Source organism: Sylvia atricapilla, chromosome W (assembly GCF_009819655.1).
Source record: "Sylvia atricapilla isolate bSylAtr1 chromosome W, bSylAtr1.pri, whole genome shotgun sequence".
Lineage (NCBI taxonomy): Eukaryota > Metazoa > Chordata > Aves > Passeriformes > Sylviidae > Sylvia > Sylvia atricapilla.
In genome coordinates this window covers 20075431-20091246 of record NC_089173.1, presented here as the reverse complement: position 1 = coordinate 20091246, position 15816 = coordinate 20075431, and the positions used below count along the sequence as shown (strand labels likewise).

The 15816-nt window shown below is 41.8% G+C and overlaps 1 protein-coding gene and 1 non-coding gene across 2 annotated transcripts in view; both read right to left on the bottom strand.

Moving 5' to 3' along the window:
- LOC136373264 (ubiquitin-associated protein 2-like) overlaps positions 1 to 15816 on the bottom strand; it is a 188259-nt gene that overhangs the window by 87934 nt on the left and 84509 nt on the right. Inside the window, exons 12-16 of the mRNA XM_066338170.1 lie at positions 15520 to 15794; positions 14264 to 14436; positions 12284 to 12491; positions 11060 to 11099; positions 6750 to 6933 (exon numbers count right to left, since the gene is read on the bottom strand). Of these exons, the coding sequence (XP_066194267.1) occupies positions 6750 to 6933; positions 11060 to 11099; positions 12284 to 12491; positions 14264 to 14436; positions 15520 to 15794 (880 nt within the window). The remainder of the gene's footprint in view (positions 1 to 6749; positions 6934 to 11059; positions 11100 to 12283; positions 12492 to 14263; positions 14437 to 15519; positions 15795 to 15816) is intronic.
- Positions 14733 to 14818, bottom strand: LOC136373475 (small nucleolar RNA SNORD121A). Its single transcript, XR_010745653.1, has one exon. It is a non-coding gene; the product is annotated as a small nucleolar RNA SNORD121A (small nucleolar RNA).

Below are 15816 nucleotides of genomic sequence, written 5' to 3'. Positions count from 1 at the left end.
CTCTAAGACATGTAAAGTCCAAAACCAGAAGAACATTCACACAAACACATGGCTTGTTTCTGATTCTTTCCATAAGCAACTGCTGCTGCTTGCCACAGGGCACAAGTATTAATTAGGTGAGATAGTGCTTTGGTTTCACTCATTATGGTATTTCTCACATAACCTGCATAACATTAGTTCAATCAATTAGAACTGCAGGGTATTTGCCCCATAACTCTACCAAAAGCCCTAAGAAATGCTCAAAAGACAGGCCTAAAACAAACAAACAAACAAACAAAACAAACAAATGAAAAAAACCCAAAAGAACAAAACAAAACAAAAAAAAAACACCCAACAAATGAAGGGCATCTGTTGTATTTCTCTGGGGAATGGTTTTTCCCAGGACCCCTGAAACCTGTAACCATGTAGTTTTACCCTTCCTTCCTTTCTTGACCCAATTGGCTGAGATCCAGCCATCCCCCCTGGGCAGGAGCCTTGATAAGGGTCTGTTCTTCCTCTTTCTTCCTCTTGCCCTCCAGCTCTCCAAGGCTCCAGCCCTCTTTCCCTCCTTCTGGACCTCCCTTGCCCTCTGGGCCTCCTGCCCTCGTTTCCCCTCCTGGAATAAACGTCTTGGACCAACCCTGGGGGTAAGAGCCTCTTTTGGATCTTTTGCCCTGTCCCTGAAATATTCCCCCAAAGCCTCCCAAGAAACCGAGCTAGCCCCAGGGGGCTGTGGGGGATTCGTTTCAAGCATCTGTGAAAGTCCAAAAGTTAGTCATACTACTACAGAATCTGTCAATTTAATCAAGGCAAATTCATACCACTACACCCTACCAAAACAAATTTCCTCTTTGAAAAGATGAAATAGAACTATTAGTTCAGTTTTATACATACACTGTAAAATATGAAAATAAAGAATCCCCTGATGAAAAACATTTGCAATAGCTTTGCTTTAGAAGGCAACTGCTTTAGCACCATCCTTTTTTTCCTAACTGACTGGGCCTGTGAACTTTTGTCACTGACAGCAGCACTGACATACTTTTCAGGGAGATCTTTGGATTATGGATGTGACTGAAATGTTTTTTAAACATTTACAGTGACAGAAGTTATACCTTACATTCAAGGTCAAGAACATAACTTACAGCACAATAAACAAATTGGACACTGTGCTGTGAATTTAAAATTGCCAGTCACAAGATTTCCAAACTTGCCTGGCAAAAACTCACTCAGGTTTCCAAACTCCTTTTTCCCTTATTAAACCCTAACCTTCTACCTCATTTAGTGCCTATATCTATATCTATATATATATGTATAACTACCTCGTTCTTTTGTGAAAGAGAGGGGGGGAGATGTGGTTGGACAGGGACAGGCGAAGCGAGAAGATCTCGGGCTGTGACGGGAAAGGGAAGAGCATACCTCAACCCCCCCCTAAGATAAGCTATCTCTAAAAGGAATGTAGACCCTTACTAACATGTGCCAGTATTTTTCCACTCCAACTGCTAACCCGGGAAGTGGGGCAATATCCTGTCTGACGTAGTAAAGACCCCAGACTATATAACCCGCATTTTTTACTTAATAAACGCCTTTTGTAACCGTCCCCCAAATTGGTGTCAGCGTTTGTTACCAGGCCCGGCTCTACTCATGAAAGTAAAGTAGACACCGTGCTGTTTGTCTGAATACTAAGCCTCCACAGTGGCAGAATAACGGACTGCAACAACACTGACAAAGCAAAGATATAAAAAGTATGTATGGTTTGGTGCTCAAAAAAAAACCTTCTCATGTGAAATCAGAAGCAAGAGAGATACTAACCACAGCAAATATTTTAGTGTCCTCTATGGAAATAGTCACAAGAAAATACAGTAGTTTTCATAGCAAAGTTGCAGGCTAACTTATGCCCTAATTAAAGGGCAAACACTTCTGGCAGCTCTTTGAGGTGCAGGACCAGAATAAATCTTGGCAGTTCCATAGATTAATTTTACTTTGACTCTAAAACTATTCTCTGTCTGCAGAAATTACAATGACACCACTTCAAGCAGCAAGGAAAGAAACAGTTTTGTCCTACACATGTTTTTAAACCATTCCCTTGCCCACTCTCCCCAGCTCTTCTAAAAGCCTTAATTCTCTATCTGACCTATGGTAGAGACAGACAAGAGCCACCAGCACAACCAAGCCAGGCATGCTTGGAATTCAAGTATCATCTTTCATGGTGCTTTGTATCTGACCAACAGCATCAATCCTCCAACTAAAATTTCTACCAATGTACACAACTTTTCAACAAACAAATGTGGGTATGATATATGGTATAAAATAATTCATGCTTAAGAATTAAAGATTTCAGGAATTGTAAAACCACAGGCGGGACAGGGGAAGAAACCGATTTGCAATAGAAAAGAGGGAGAAAAGAGGGTGCCATCAATCGAGGATGAGCCTCCTCCAGGGATGGGCCTGACAATGCCCCAGTGATAAGCACCCGATATGCATCTATGATAAGATAATCTGCGTTTTCAAGGGCATGCATTCCAATACCGGATTCCCGTAAAAAGAACCAAGTATTCATCCCTTCCCGGAAAACTTTTCGACAGACCAGCAGCAAGACAAAGAAGGACATGATTACGTTAGAAGAACAAGAGGGACCAAGGAATGAGAAAACCCCTGCCCAGCATAAAAACTGTATAAAAACGGACTCTCCAAAGGCAGAATTCGTGAACAGCAGGAGGTTCGGGGCAATAGAGACCGACTCTAAAGTTCACCCAGTGCGGACCCCGGGCTCGGCGCTGTTTGCTTGTGGCTTTCTCAAAACTTATATTCCAATTACTCCATAAATTCTGTTTTTATTCATTAATTTGGCTAATCATTTATTACATGGGAATATGTTTTCAACGTGAATGAATTAATTCTTGTTGTTTGACACAATTACCATTTTATTCAACAGAAAAGACTAGTGTATGAAGAGACTATGTCCTAGCTGTGAAACAAAAACCTGTGATAGCCCATAAAATTAGTTTCTTATATTAACAAATACAGTACGAAGGTGAGTATTAAAACATAACCAGCACAGCCTCAGGATGTCACCTATCCAAGGACAAAGCTCAAGTAACAGGCACTAAAAAATCAGTGTCGATGAGCTGAGCTGTGCTAAATGCACTTCCAGGAACACTAATCTGAAATTTCAAAGTGTCTTAAGGAAATGTCTTAGAAAAAGGCATACACTTTCCCCATGGAATCATTTCCATTTTCTAATTTTAAGAAATACAAATATAATTGAAAACACTATTTCAAAATCAGCCAGGAAGTAAATAGTTAGAGAATAATTTCAAACATACAATACTAAACAAACAGCAGGCACTGTAGAAAAAGTAGGAAAAACGAACTGGGGAAATGAATTAAGCTGACATGATTGAAGCAAGAGCTACTTGAAACACTAAGTTGTTTATATACCACTGTCCTGGGTAACCCAAAATGTTATTGTATTCCATATCCATCTGTGCCCAAAATTGTTACTGTCTCTTTAAGACCCTGCAGCAGGAAAACAACCGTGCAAGGTGTGATAGTTTTAGAAGGAAGTGATTTTTTCAAGGAAGTTATAGCAAACCCAATCACACTTTAGGTTTGAAAATTGACATTTGGTATAGCCATTAGAAAGATGATATGCCTCTGGGAACACACAGGGTTAAAATCAGAGAACTCCCGGATAAAGCTCTCTTTCTTCTGGCCCTGGAAAGAGGTAAGCTGGTCCCGGCCCCTCTCCTTGCCGTGGGGAGGGCCAGGCTGGATAGACCCTGCCTGGGGCCGGGCCCCAGGTCGGGGCCGGGTCCGATGACTGCCAGGCAGGGGGAGGGGAGGAGAGAAAGCCCCTTCCCGGCTAGATCGGGCCTCCCGCGGATGCTAACATCTGCTGATAAAGGCGGGGCCGGGCTGGGCCCCGCTCCGCCACACAGCCCAGCCGGCTCAGCCCGCGGCATGGCTCGGTTGAGATCCTGGCTGCTATTTCCCCAGGTCGCTCTGATCTCTCAGTGTGAGTTCTCCCCTCCCTCCACCCCCCCCCCCCCCCCATCGGCACGGCTTTGAAATTCAACACCGTGAGCTGCAGCCCAAGAGGGACAGACCCAGCGAGATGTTAACTCTTTCACTGCACAAAATGAGACCTGAGGACATTAATCCTTTCCCCAAGTGAGAGAAGAGTCAGAGTGAGACGTGGAGAGACACAGCATGAGACTGCAGTCAGTGAAGAGAGAGAGAGAGTAAAAGTCCTAATTGGGAGGAAGATTGAGGAGTTGCCTAGTTTGGGCTGGACTTCTCTTGTGAGGCCATGAAGAATGGACTAAAATATCCCTGTAACTTATAGAATGCTTTTTAGGGGAATGCAAGTTCTAGTCATAGCCATGGACTGATATAGCTGTGATCTAATGGAGAATTTTGAACAGAGGAAGATAGAGATAAAGAGATATGAAGCTCTCTGCCCCCAGGGAAAAAGACCTCTGTTTCTTGAGATGAAGATGATTTTAGAGATAGATGAAGAGAACTTTCATTTTATACTAAAACAGTCATCCTTAAACTGTACCCTAAGAAAAGGCTGATATGCCCATGAGTGCAGCTGTGGGAAGGCTGCCAAATGGGAGGGACTTCACGGTTTGCAGAATTCCCTGGTAGCTGCAGATTCGTGACATGAGAGCCACCAGAGAACTGTTTCTTTTGGCGATGTCTCCATGGGAGTTCTAAGAGACGTTCCTCTCCCTAAGAACTGATGAAAGACTATTTTAAGGTGGTGAAACTAACTGAAAATTCCAGGTTTTGTCTCTTTATGCTGTTAGTGAGAAAGGGAACAGTTGTGGGGGGAGGAAAAGTGCTTTCAAGGTTTCATTTTGATTCTCATTCTTTTCTTTTAGTGTTTGTTAATAAACCTATCTTTATGCCTTTTAAGTTTGAGCCTGCTTTGCTTTTCTCCTAATCCTATCTCACAGCAGATAAAAACTAAATGATTATGGTAGACACTCAGACCACTGCACTAATTTTGGGAAACAGAAATTGGCAAACGGGAAACCACTACACAAGGGCTGGGAGGTGCCCAGGTTTTTTGAGGTTGAGGCACTCAGGCAGAGCTCTCTCTTGCCTCACGGCTCTGGCTTTTTTCCTTTTGTTCCTGCAGGAAGATAGAGCTAAGGCACCAGTAGGCATAGGCTCTCCTTTGGGTTTCTTTTGGGTTTTGTTTTTTTTCCTAGAGGGTTGCCTCAGGTAGTTTTTTTTTTCTGAGAGACAGTCCTGGACTGCCTCAAGGCAAATTCCATGAGTGCCTGCCTGCAGCTGTGGAATTGCAAGAGAAGAACAGAACAGCCCTGCTCCATACAATCGCCCCAGCCCACCAGCAGTGCCCAGTGAAAATGGGAAGGCACAGAGTCTGAGTTACTCCAGCTGGCTGCCTTGCCATCTTCTGCCAAGAGGAAGGCAAAGTCTCTGCATAAGTTCTAGCCCTTGACCAAGTTCCAGCTGCCAGTGTGCCAGCCACCTTCACCAATGGAGCTGCTGATGCCGCCAGAGAGAAAAGAGGGGGGAGCGCTGCTGCCATCTTTGTCTTTTCACACGTCTGTGGAGGGTGCCATCTTGGGGGAGGGGTTAGTCTGCCATTTTTTAATTTCTCCTCGTTCCCAGGGAGTCTGCGAGATTTCAGCAATTTTGTAACTAGTGACTACTACTGTTATTATGTTTGCCTGTTTCTGTTTTGGTTTTTTAGTAAACTGTTATTTTTTCACTTATGTCTACTCACATTCATCTCTCCTTATTGGTGGAAAGGGATTGGTTAAAACTAAAGGGGAGGTAACTTATTTCAAAGTGTCCACCTCTTAACTTGTCTTAAACCAAGACAACCATGAAAACTTTCAGGGCAGCAGCTGCTCTATCATTAAGAGGCAGCCCAAAGCTCATACTTTGCAATCAGAAACATCCTGGCCTCTTCTGAATCTCCCTCCTAATTCTAGTTAACGTCAGAATGAAATGAATGAAATGTAAGAAATTCCCATTTTTGACACAGTCTGTCATTTGTTAAAAAAGTTATGCTGTTTAAAATGTTATGCCAGTTGTAACCTAAGAAAGTTATGCTGTTTGTACCAAAATTTGTACCCTCAAAACCTTATTCCAAGTTGTATACCCCCTCTAAAACCCCGGGTTCCCTTCCCCTTCCGTCGGGCTAGGCTGTCCCCATTCCCCGCCGGCTCCTCGAACTGCTGGCCCCGCCTAATAGGAAAATCCAAGGACTTCCATGGTGCACCGCTCCAAACCGAAGTGCAGTTGCCGGCAAGCAGACCCAAAAGCCGGGAGCCAGCACAAAATCCAGATAAAAGGGAGACACTACAACAACGAGAAGACTCTCAGCTACCTAGAGACCGAATTCTGCTTCTGCCGCCTCGCCATGACCACAAAGAGACTGGGAAGAAGTGACACCCCTAGACCACATGAGCCCAGTTGAGTTCCTGGGGATTCGCGCGAGGCCGGAACTCCCGACTCTGCTGCGGTGAGAGCAGCAGATTCGCCTGACACCTGATCCTCAGCGGCGACAGGAGCGAGAACGGCGACAGGAGCAGCGGCGGTGCAGGCGACCCCTCGAGTTCCCCCTTGAAAGAGCTGACTAATAAAGGCTTTTCAAAGGAGCAGGTCTCCTGGCCCGTTTATAACAAGAAAAGGAGACCCTGGTGCCTGACAGCCCCACACACAATCACCCTTGTCTTTCCTTTCCTGACAATTGAACCCCTTTCAGTTTATCACATCTCCTACTGTACCTGCTTAACTGTGAGAGTGAGCTGCTGGCCAGATCACTGGGTTGAGGCAAGCTGGGCAAAGTTCCTGTGTGCTGTGATGCTAAAGGCAGAAGTGAAGCAGTAGTGGACATCATGCTGGGCAGAGAACCAGCAGAAGGTAGTGAGGGAGAAGGCTCTGTATTAAGCGCAGGAACTGATGAAGTAGCTGCAACAAATTAAAAAGAGACATTAAAATACAAATTCCAGCATACTTGACATCCCAGCCTGGATTCAGGAACACAAGTGTTCTCCCCTTGGTTTACAAAAAACCTGACCATTAAGAACCAATAACAGTATCAAGAATCAGGCTATTAATGAAAATTCAAACAGCAACATAACTATCATTTTTTCCCTTTAGGCTCTTCACCTACAGTAGATTTATAATTTTCAATGCTATGTGTGTAGCAAACTAGTCTTCTGCACTTCACCTCCCACTATCTGGATTACTACCTTTTTGTTCACAAGTCAGTCCTCACTTTAAAATTCCTTGCATCTGGTTCCACAAACAGAAGTCATTTGTGCTGTACAAATCTGCTTTTACCTACAGCTCTGTTTCTTCATTGCAACCTACACAGCACCTTTGATGTTTAAGACTTGGATCGCTGGAGTACAAGGGCACATACAACTTATCAGTTCAGAGAACTGAGTCAAATGTTTAATGCAGTAGAATAAAAGATATGCTATGATAAAAGGCCACAACTGGGTACAGCATTAAGCCCTTTTGATGGCTAGAGTTGTCAAATATTGTCTAACTCTATGTGACCTAGATAACAAAAAGCTTGAAGCATGAATAGTGCTTTTTCAGGTACATAGAGTAGAACTTGTTTACCACAGATGTACCTTTCCAAAGGATCACTATAATAAGACACTGAACAACCCTACTGCCCAACAGAATACCTAGCTGTTTCTACACTTATCTCTTGTTCTCTGAAGATAATACACAAAATTAGAGGCACTCATTCACCAATAAAAGCAAGAGAGTGTTGATCCCTGCCTTCTGCTGGGCGATGCTTCCATACCACATGAGAGACCACTAGCCAGTGGATCATCACTAAATTGCAATGCATGTAAAGACAATCTTAGAATGGTCACAAAAGAAAATTCACATATACACTCAGAAGGTACACATCACCATTTGTTCAAGTTACTGGTTTGCTTTCCTCGCTAAATGACCCAAGTCAGGTTGCTGGGTTGCTATACAACCAGAAATCAAGAAGTCTTGGCCTTGGCAATAAGCATGAGGGTAACTGACAACAGAGAAAGAAATTTTATAGAAGATCAGGTTATAGACCATTTAAGGAACCTGAAATCCATGGGACCTAAAGAGGTACATCTGTGGATCTGGAGGGAACTGGCAGAGGAAGTGGCTAAGCCACTATCCATCATATTTGAGAAGTCATGACAGTCCAGTGAAGTTCCCACTGACTGAAAAAGGGGAATGGGGTGGATGAGAGAAGAGTGACTGACATCATCTACCTGGACTTGTGCAAAGCATTTGACACAGCATCCTTGTCTCTAAACTGGAGAGACATGGATTTGATGGGTGCACCACGCAATGCATAAGGAGTTGGCTGGACAGTTGCACTCAAAAAGTTGTGGTCAAGGGCTCAATGTCCAGGTGGAGACCAGTGATGAGTGGTGTTACTCAGGGGTTGGTGTTGGGACTGGTGCTGTTTAACATCTTTGTCGGTGACATGGACAGGGAGATTGTGTGCACCCTCAGCAAGTTTCCTGATGAGACCAAGCTGTGGGGTGCAGCTGACACACTGGAAGGAAGGGATGCCATCCAAAGTGACCTTGACAGGTGGGCCTGTGCAAACTTCATAAAGTTCAACAAGTCCAAGTGCAAGGTCTTGCACCTGGGTCAGGGAAATCCCAAGCACAAATACAAGGTGTGGGTGGAGAATGGATTGAGAACAGCTCTGGGGAGGACTTGGGTGTCTTGGTGAATGAAAAAATTAATATAAACCAGCAATGTGCACTTGCAGCCCAGAAAGCCAAGTGTATCCTGGGCTGCATCAAAAGCAGTGTGACCAGTAGGTCGAGGGAGGGGATTCTGTCCCTCTACTCTGCTCTCATGAGACCCCCACTTGGAGTACTGTGTCCAGCTCTGGAGGCCCCAACATCAGGAGGTGGATCTGATGGAGTGAGTCCAGAGTAAGGACAAGATGATGATCAGAGGGCTGGAGCACCTCTCCTGTGAAGACAGGCTGAGAGAGTTGGGATTGTTCACCCTAAAGAGAAGACTCCAGGGAGACCTTGGAACAGCCTTCCAGTACCTAAAGGGGCTCAAATAGAGCTGGAAAGGGACTTTTCACAAGGGCATGGAGTGACAGAGCAGAGGGGAATGGCTTTAAGCTGAAAGAGGGTAGGTTTAGATTAGATATTAGGAAGGAATTCTTCCCTGTGAGGGTAGAGAGACACTGGCACAAGTTGCCCAGAGAAGTTGTGGCTGCCTTATCTCTGGAAGTGTTCTGGGCCAGGTTGGATGGGGCTTGGAGCAACTTGGTCTAGTGGAAGGTATCCCTGCCTATGGCAGGGTGTTGGAACTAGAATTGAAATCCCTTCCAACTCAAACCATTCTATGAACTAAGAATATTATCAGCACATGTAGAAGGGAAAATGTCAGTACTTTCAAATGTTAAAATGAGAAAATTACACAATAGTTTGGATTAATGAAATAGATAGATGGAAGAAGACTGGTTCCAGTTTATATGCTTGAGATACAGAAAAGAACAAAAGTGTTCTCAAAGGGGAACTGGCTCAGAAAAAGGGACTAATAAAGCTGTTACAGAATAATTACAAAAATATTAGGATCTCAAAAATATTGTTTTCCATAGTAAAAAAAACCCAAGTCCTGTAGTGAATTTCATACATTGTTCATTAATTCTGTACACAAGAGTAAGAAAATTTTCCACTTGAAAAGTTGTTTTTATATATAACAATCTTTCAAGTGGTAGCTTGTTGCAGACAGGTAGAGATATTATAAAAGAAAGACCTTATAAAATATGGTTTAGACTCTGCTACTCTAGCTAAGCTAATAATTAACTTGTAAGTTCCCATAAGGAAGAATTAGAGGAATGAGAGAACAGTTAGCACAGTAACCTATTTTAGTAAGAGAACTGTTTGCACCTGTATAAATAATAAATCTATCCCATGAGAATCAGTGAACAAAATATGTAAACAATCCAAGAATATAGAGATTTGATGGAAAGGTAAAATGCCAGTTAATAACCAATGAATTAAATGGCAAGAAAACTACTAACCAATTGGAGTTGAACATGAGGTCTGTGAAAACTGTATAAAAATAAGTTATGTGAATAAAGGATGGGGTTTTTCTTGCATGAAGAAACTGAGTCCCAGCTTTATTATTGCAACAGTAACTCTTTGGGCATATACACTCCTCCTGCTCATTTAAATTTAAATTAGCACTAACAAAACATTGTTTATAGGTTTGAATGCCCAACTTCTTTCTACTCAGAAGTATAAAAAAACGAGTTTGCCCTATTAGTGACCTACCTGAAGAGATGCTTAAGAGGAAGACAGACTTAAAGTGTTGGAATTCCAAAATATGTTAATTAACACTGCTGCCCTTGAAAATTTCCACAGAGCAGCCCATAAAGGTCAGAGGATTGAAAACTAGAATTTAATTTAATTATTTTAACTCCAGGAACAGAGATGTAGGGATGCTACAAGTAAAATATCACATTAGAACCTAGCTAAGATAACAGTAACGCCTGTATCAGAGCCAGTATTGTGTTATTCTTACTCCACTGCAAGGGAGCAAGGTACCTGGCAGAGGGAGCATGTTAGTCACCCTTATTCCCCACAGCCTTCTAATAGGGCACAAGTAGCACTACACCAAATGAGAGGTGCATTCAGAGAATGTGACTTTGTGTCATTATAGCTAAATGCTATTCACATCTTCCCAACTGAGAATTGGAAGAATTACTATTAAATTTTATATTAATAATTAATTTTATATTTTTTTATTTTCTACTAATTTTGGCAGATAAATTCAAAAGAAAAAGCAGCAGCAAATCAGCTGCTTTAATTCTAAGACTGCTCGGGTTTGTAGATTTAATAGAGCTGCTTTCACACTTCAGTTTTAGTCAAGCAGCAAGTAGTATATCTTATGAAAATACAAAATAAACTCAAAAGAGTCAGAAATAAAATAGTCCGTGAGAACAATATAAAACCTTAAACCAGACATCACTGCTACAGTTGTGCACACAGCAAGTAGTAAGGAAAGATCAGAAAGTCCTGTGCACAACCAAGCTTTGTAAACTTACTGTCAAGAGTTGCCTGTGTTCTAACACTGATGTGCCCATTCTGTAAACAAAGGAGAAATGGATGAATAAATTATCAAATAGGAATGTTAAATTTTCAGACCAAACCACACACAGAACATGCTTCATGCAAAATTCTATATTCATTCTAAATTGAAAGATCAAAAAGACAGAAAATTAACTTTTTTTATAGCCTTTAACAAAACCACATAATAAAGTTGTCTCAAGTGTGAGGTGTACTGAACATACAGAATCCCATATACTGCCCATAATACACCGATCAGCAGGAGACCATCCCATCTACTGTATATAACATAAAAACTTCAGGTTCACACCGATATGAAAGAAAGAATTGCTATAACATATAGGAAATGGTTGTGCTTTTGATCTAATGCAACTCACAATTTTAACTATCCAAGTTACACAGAGACACCAATTTTTTTCCATTGAAAGATAAAACTTGAGAGGCACCAGTTGTTTTTTGGATAACACTGGAGTACAGAACTGGCTAGTCTATGCTTGATCCTCACCAGTAAATATGAGCTAGTGCAGAAGACAAGTGTGACTGAGCCATTACATAACAAAGGCCAGGAGTAAATAAACTTACAAACTCTCACAAGTTCCTTAAATATTTGATAAAATAAATTCTCTTAAAACAAACCTACATTCCATATGCAAATAGAGTAGGTGCTTTTGAATATCTCCTGAGACTTTCTCTGTCCTAGACTAGATCTGTCCTTATGCTTTTTAAAATAAAAGATGAAACTAATTCCAACTGCTGTTTAAATCCAACAAAAGAGTAATGCTGGAAGGGCCACAAACAGTTTGGGATCCAATATCTAGGTGCCATATTAATTTAATAAATAATATACCTGTGGATGGAAATGGTCAAGTTATGGCAAAATACTATGACTGATATTTATATACAGAGATAGTTTCTTTTTTAAAAACTAAGCTTCAGGGAAGGAAACTCAACTAGAATGTTAAATGTTACTAAGAATAATGGTCAAACAGCAATTTAAGATGTCAAAACCCATAAAAGCAGCGGCTCTTATATCCTATATACAAGAAATGGCTACAAAATAGGAAAAGAAAAAACAACAGTGGCCTTGGGAATCAAAAATACCACTTGGCTTGATTAAATATTACCATATCTGGGTAATACAAGTCTAACACCAATAAGAATATTTCCCTTTTGTAGAAGTCTTATTTTGGAATTTCACTCACTGTAACTGCAACAGAGGTTGGTTCAGATGGAGCCATGGAGCTTTGGTACACTATCCTACTAAGCACAGAAGTCTGCTCATAGGAGGAAGTTGTTATTGGGCTAGTGCTCTGGGATGAGCAGGTCAGACTGGAAGAGCTGATGGCAGAGGTTGTGTAGGTGGACTCCTGTACTGTATTGAATATTGGCAGAGAGGTATTCAAAGTATCACTGAAAAAAGTAAAAATTATTTATCAACATGGCAAACTACATCTCAAATACCTTTGTGAAAATATCAGCTCCTATATAGTTATCTAGAACTACACTACCTTAAACATGCAGTCAAATCTCCATTATTTATACTAGAAAATCAAATAATGAGAAAAAATATATCATTTTACTTTGGTCCCCAGTAATCACTGTTTCAAAACCATTAGCTGCACTAAGCATCATTCATCTTCCTCCTGCCAGCCCAACCAAAACAAGAGTTTACACACAAGCACTTTTTTTGGTCATGTTATTTTCACCTTCTCAAAGGATATATTAATGAACATTAACTCTTTTTTAAACAAATAGATCCAAAAAGTCTGGTATATGATGAGAAACACACAGTCTCTTTTAACAATAGAATTCTGTCATTAAAGTAGCAGTCTAACAGAACTATGCAGAGGAAAAATGCAGGATTGTTTTATTGTTTTACTTCCTAAACAGCTTTTTTTTAAATTTTATTATTATTATTTTAGGTTTACAGAACTAGAAATTAATGTGAAAGTTCATTTTTAATAATATTTCTGATTTAACTTTGGGAAACATCTTATTGAAGCCAATTTTTGAATGAATAAGGAAGAAAAAATGGGTTACTAGTGTGCTGGCATTTATCGTTATTTATCATTGGCCATTTTAGCATTTCAGTAAGAGGTTCTGCATAATGAAAGACTGGCTTTTTTCTCATCCCATAGAAGGATCAGATTTGTAATCTGGTGCCAATCTACTAATAGACATATATGTTACAAAGGTCATCTCTCCTGGACCAAAAAGCAGAAAAAAATTTTGTTGTGAGGAACAAACTCCCAAACAAATTTAAAAATCAGGAAAATTAAACACAAAATAGCAGTTTTATAAAGGGTAGCTTAATTATAAGGTTATATACATTCATGTCATCTCCAGCTTCACACTGACCCATCAAGGGAGATTTTGATTGTAATTAGAAAATAAATTTCTTCTTTAAGATGTCATTCACAGAAAACACTTCACAGAATCACAGAATCAATTAGGTTGAAAAAGACCTCTGAGGTCATTGAGTCCAACCTATAACCAAATATCACCTTGTCAACCAGACCTTGGCACTAAGTGCCACATCCAGTCTTTCCCTAAACACCTGCAGGGATGGTGACTGCCACCATCCTGGGCAGCCCATTCCAATGTGTAATCACCCTTTCTGGGAAGAAATTCCTGCTAATGTCCAACCTGAACCTCCTCTGTCACAGCTTAAGACTGTGTCCTCTTGTCCTGTCCCTTGTTCCCGGGGAACAGAGCCCAACCCTCACCTCACTCCACTCTCCTGTCAGGGAGTTGTAGAGAGTGAGAAGGTCCCCCCTGAACATCCTCTTCTCCAGGATAAACATCCCCAGCTCCCTCAGCTGCTCCTCATAGGACATGCACTCCAGACCCTTTACCAGTTCTGTCGCCCTTCTCTGGACTCACTCCAGCACCTCAATGTCCTTCCTGAATTGAGGGGCCCAGAACTGAACACAGGACTCGAGGTGTGGCCTCACCAGTGCCAAGTACAGGGGAAGAATCATTTCCCTGGCCCTGCTGGCCACATTATTGCTGATACAGGCCAGGATGCCATTGACCTTCTTGGCCACCTGGGCACACGTTCACCTTACATGTCATCATATTTCCCCCTCTCATTACATGCCAATTGTGCCTTGATGTTTTTGGCACAAACTTGACCCCTTAAAGAAGACATGCAAGAATGCAGGAGGGGAACTCACACATACTTGACAGATTTTGAGTACAAGCTATTGTTGGTTGCCTGGCTGGTACTCTCACTGCTTGAAGTTGATCCAAATTCTGTGAGCGTAGGCTCTGATCCAAACTCCAAAGCTCCAAACTGAACATTTAATCCTGTTACATCTGCTGATCCAGGCATCTCCACTGCAGAGGCAGGAATCTTAAAGGAGGAAAAAACGCAACGTAATTCCTTTGCATGCACTATCTGTAAAAAAGATATAAGTAATTTGTACTCTTGTCCCTTAACTACAGGCTTCTTCAGCCTTTGCTGCTAACTAGACCTGTGACAAGCCCTCACTTTACATAAATTAACTACATTCTTGTAACCTGAAATTAATTCATTGATTCTGTGCCCTGATCCAGAGCTGAAAGAGTAAGCTGTACTACTCTACAATATAAAAGTGTCATCTGTGATCATCCCCCTCAGCCAATATTCATCTTGTGGCTACTAAGTCAATCCAAAAATCACATTTTTGCAACAGTCATTTTCAACACAGAACAATTAGATATGTGCTTGGAAAAGACATCACTGTATTTTGAACCTAAAAACTATTCAGCTTTGAAGTTCCTGCTTTATAAACAAGAAACAGACCATGGTCTTTGCTCCTCTTCTTCCTAGAAACTTATATATAGAATGATTAAGGTTGGAAAAGACCCTTAAGATCAAGCCTTACCATTAATCTAGGTCCACAACTAAACCATGTCTCTAAGCACCACATCTACATGTTTTTTAAATACCTCCAAGGATGGTGACTCCACCACCTTCCTGGGCAGCCTGTTCCAATGCTTGACAATCCTTTCCGTAAAGAAATTTTTCCTAATATCCTATCTAAACCTCCCTGGGTGTGACTTGAGGCCATTTCCTCTTGTCTTGTCAATTGTTACCTGGGAGAAGAGACCAACCCCTGCCTGGCTCCATCCTCCTGTCAGTTGCAGAGAGGAAGAAGATCCCCCTGAGCCTCCTTTTCTCCAGGTTAAGCCCCCCCAGCTCCCTCAGCTGCTCCTCATAGGACTTGTGCTCCAGCCCCTTCAGCAGCTTCATTACTCTTCTCTGGACTTGCTTCAGAACCTCAATATCCTTCCTGAACTGAGGGGCCCAGAACCGGACACAGGACTCAAGGTGTAGCTTCACCAGTACCAAGTACAGAGGAACAATTGCTTCCCTGGTCCTGCTGGCCATACTATTGCTGATACAAGCTTTTGTATGCTTATATGTTTACTAAGGACAAACTCAATTACCCACCTTGGATGCTGGAGTTATCCTCCGTTTTGGTGGTTTTATCTGCTTCTGCTGGGTTTGACGGGCAGCCACTTCCTGGTTATCCATAGATATAGTGGGGAGCTGTAATATTTTGCTAACAGTGGTAGAGGTGTCTACTGGTGATGGCTCGTGGAGTTTTACCTGGGAGGAGAAGGACTCCAGCCCAGGAGGAGGAACAGGGGCTGTCTGCATTTGTTGTTGCTGTCGCTGGGTCAGATGGCTTAGAACTGGGGATGTTTGAGGCTGCGATTTCAAGTCTGGTCAGTGTTGGGGAAAAAG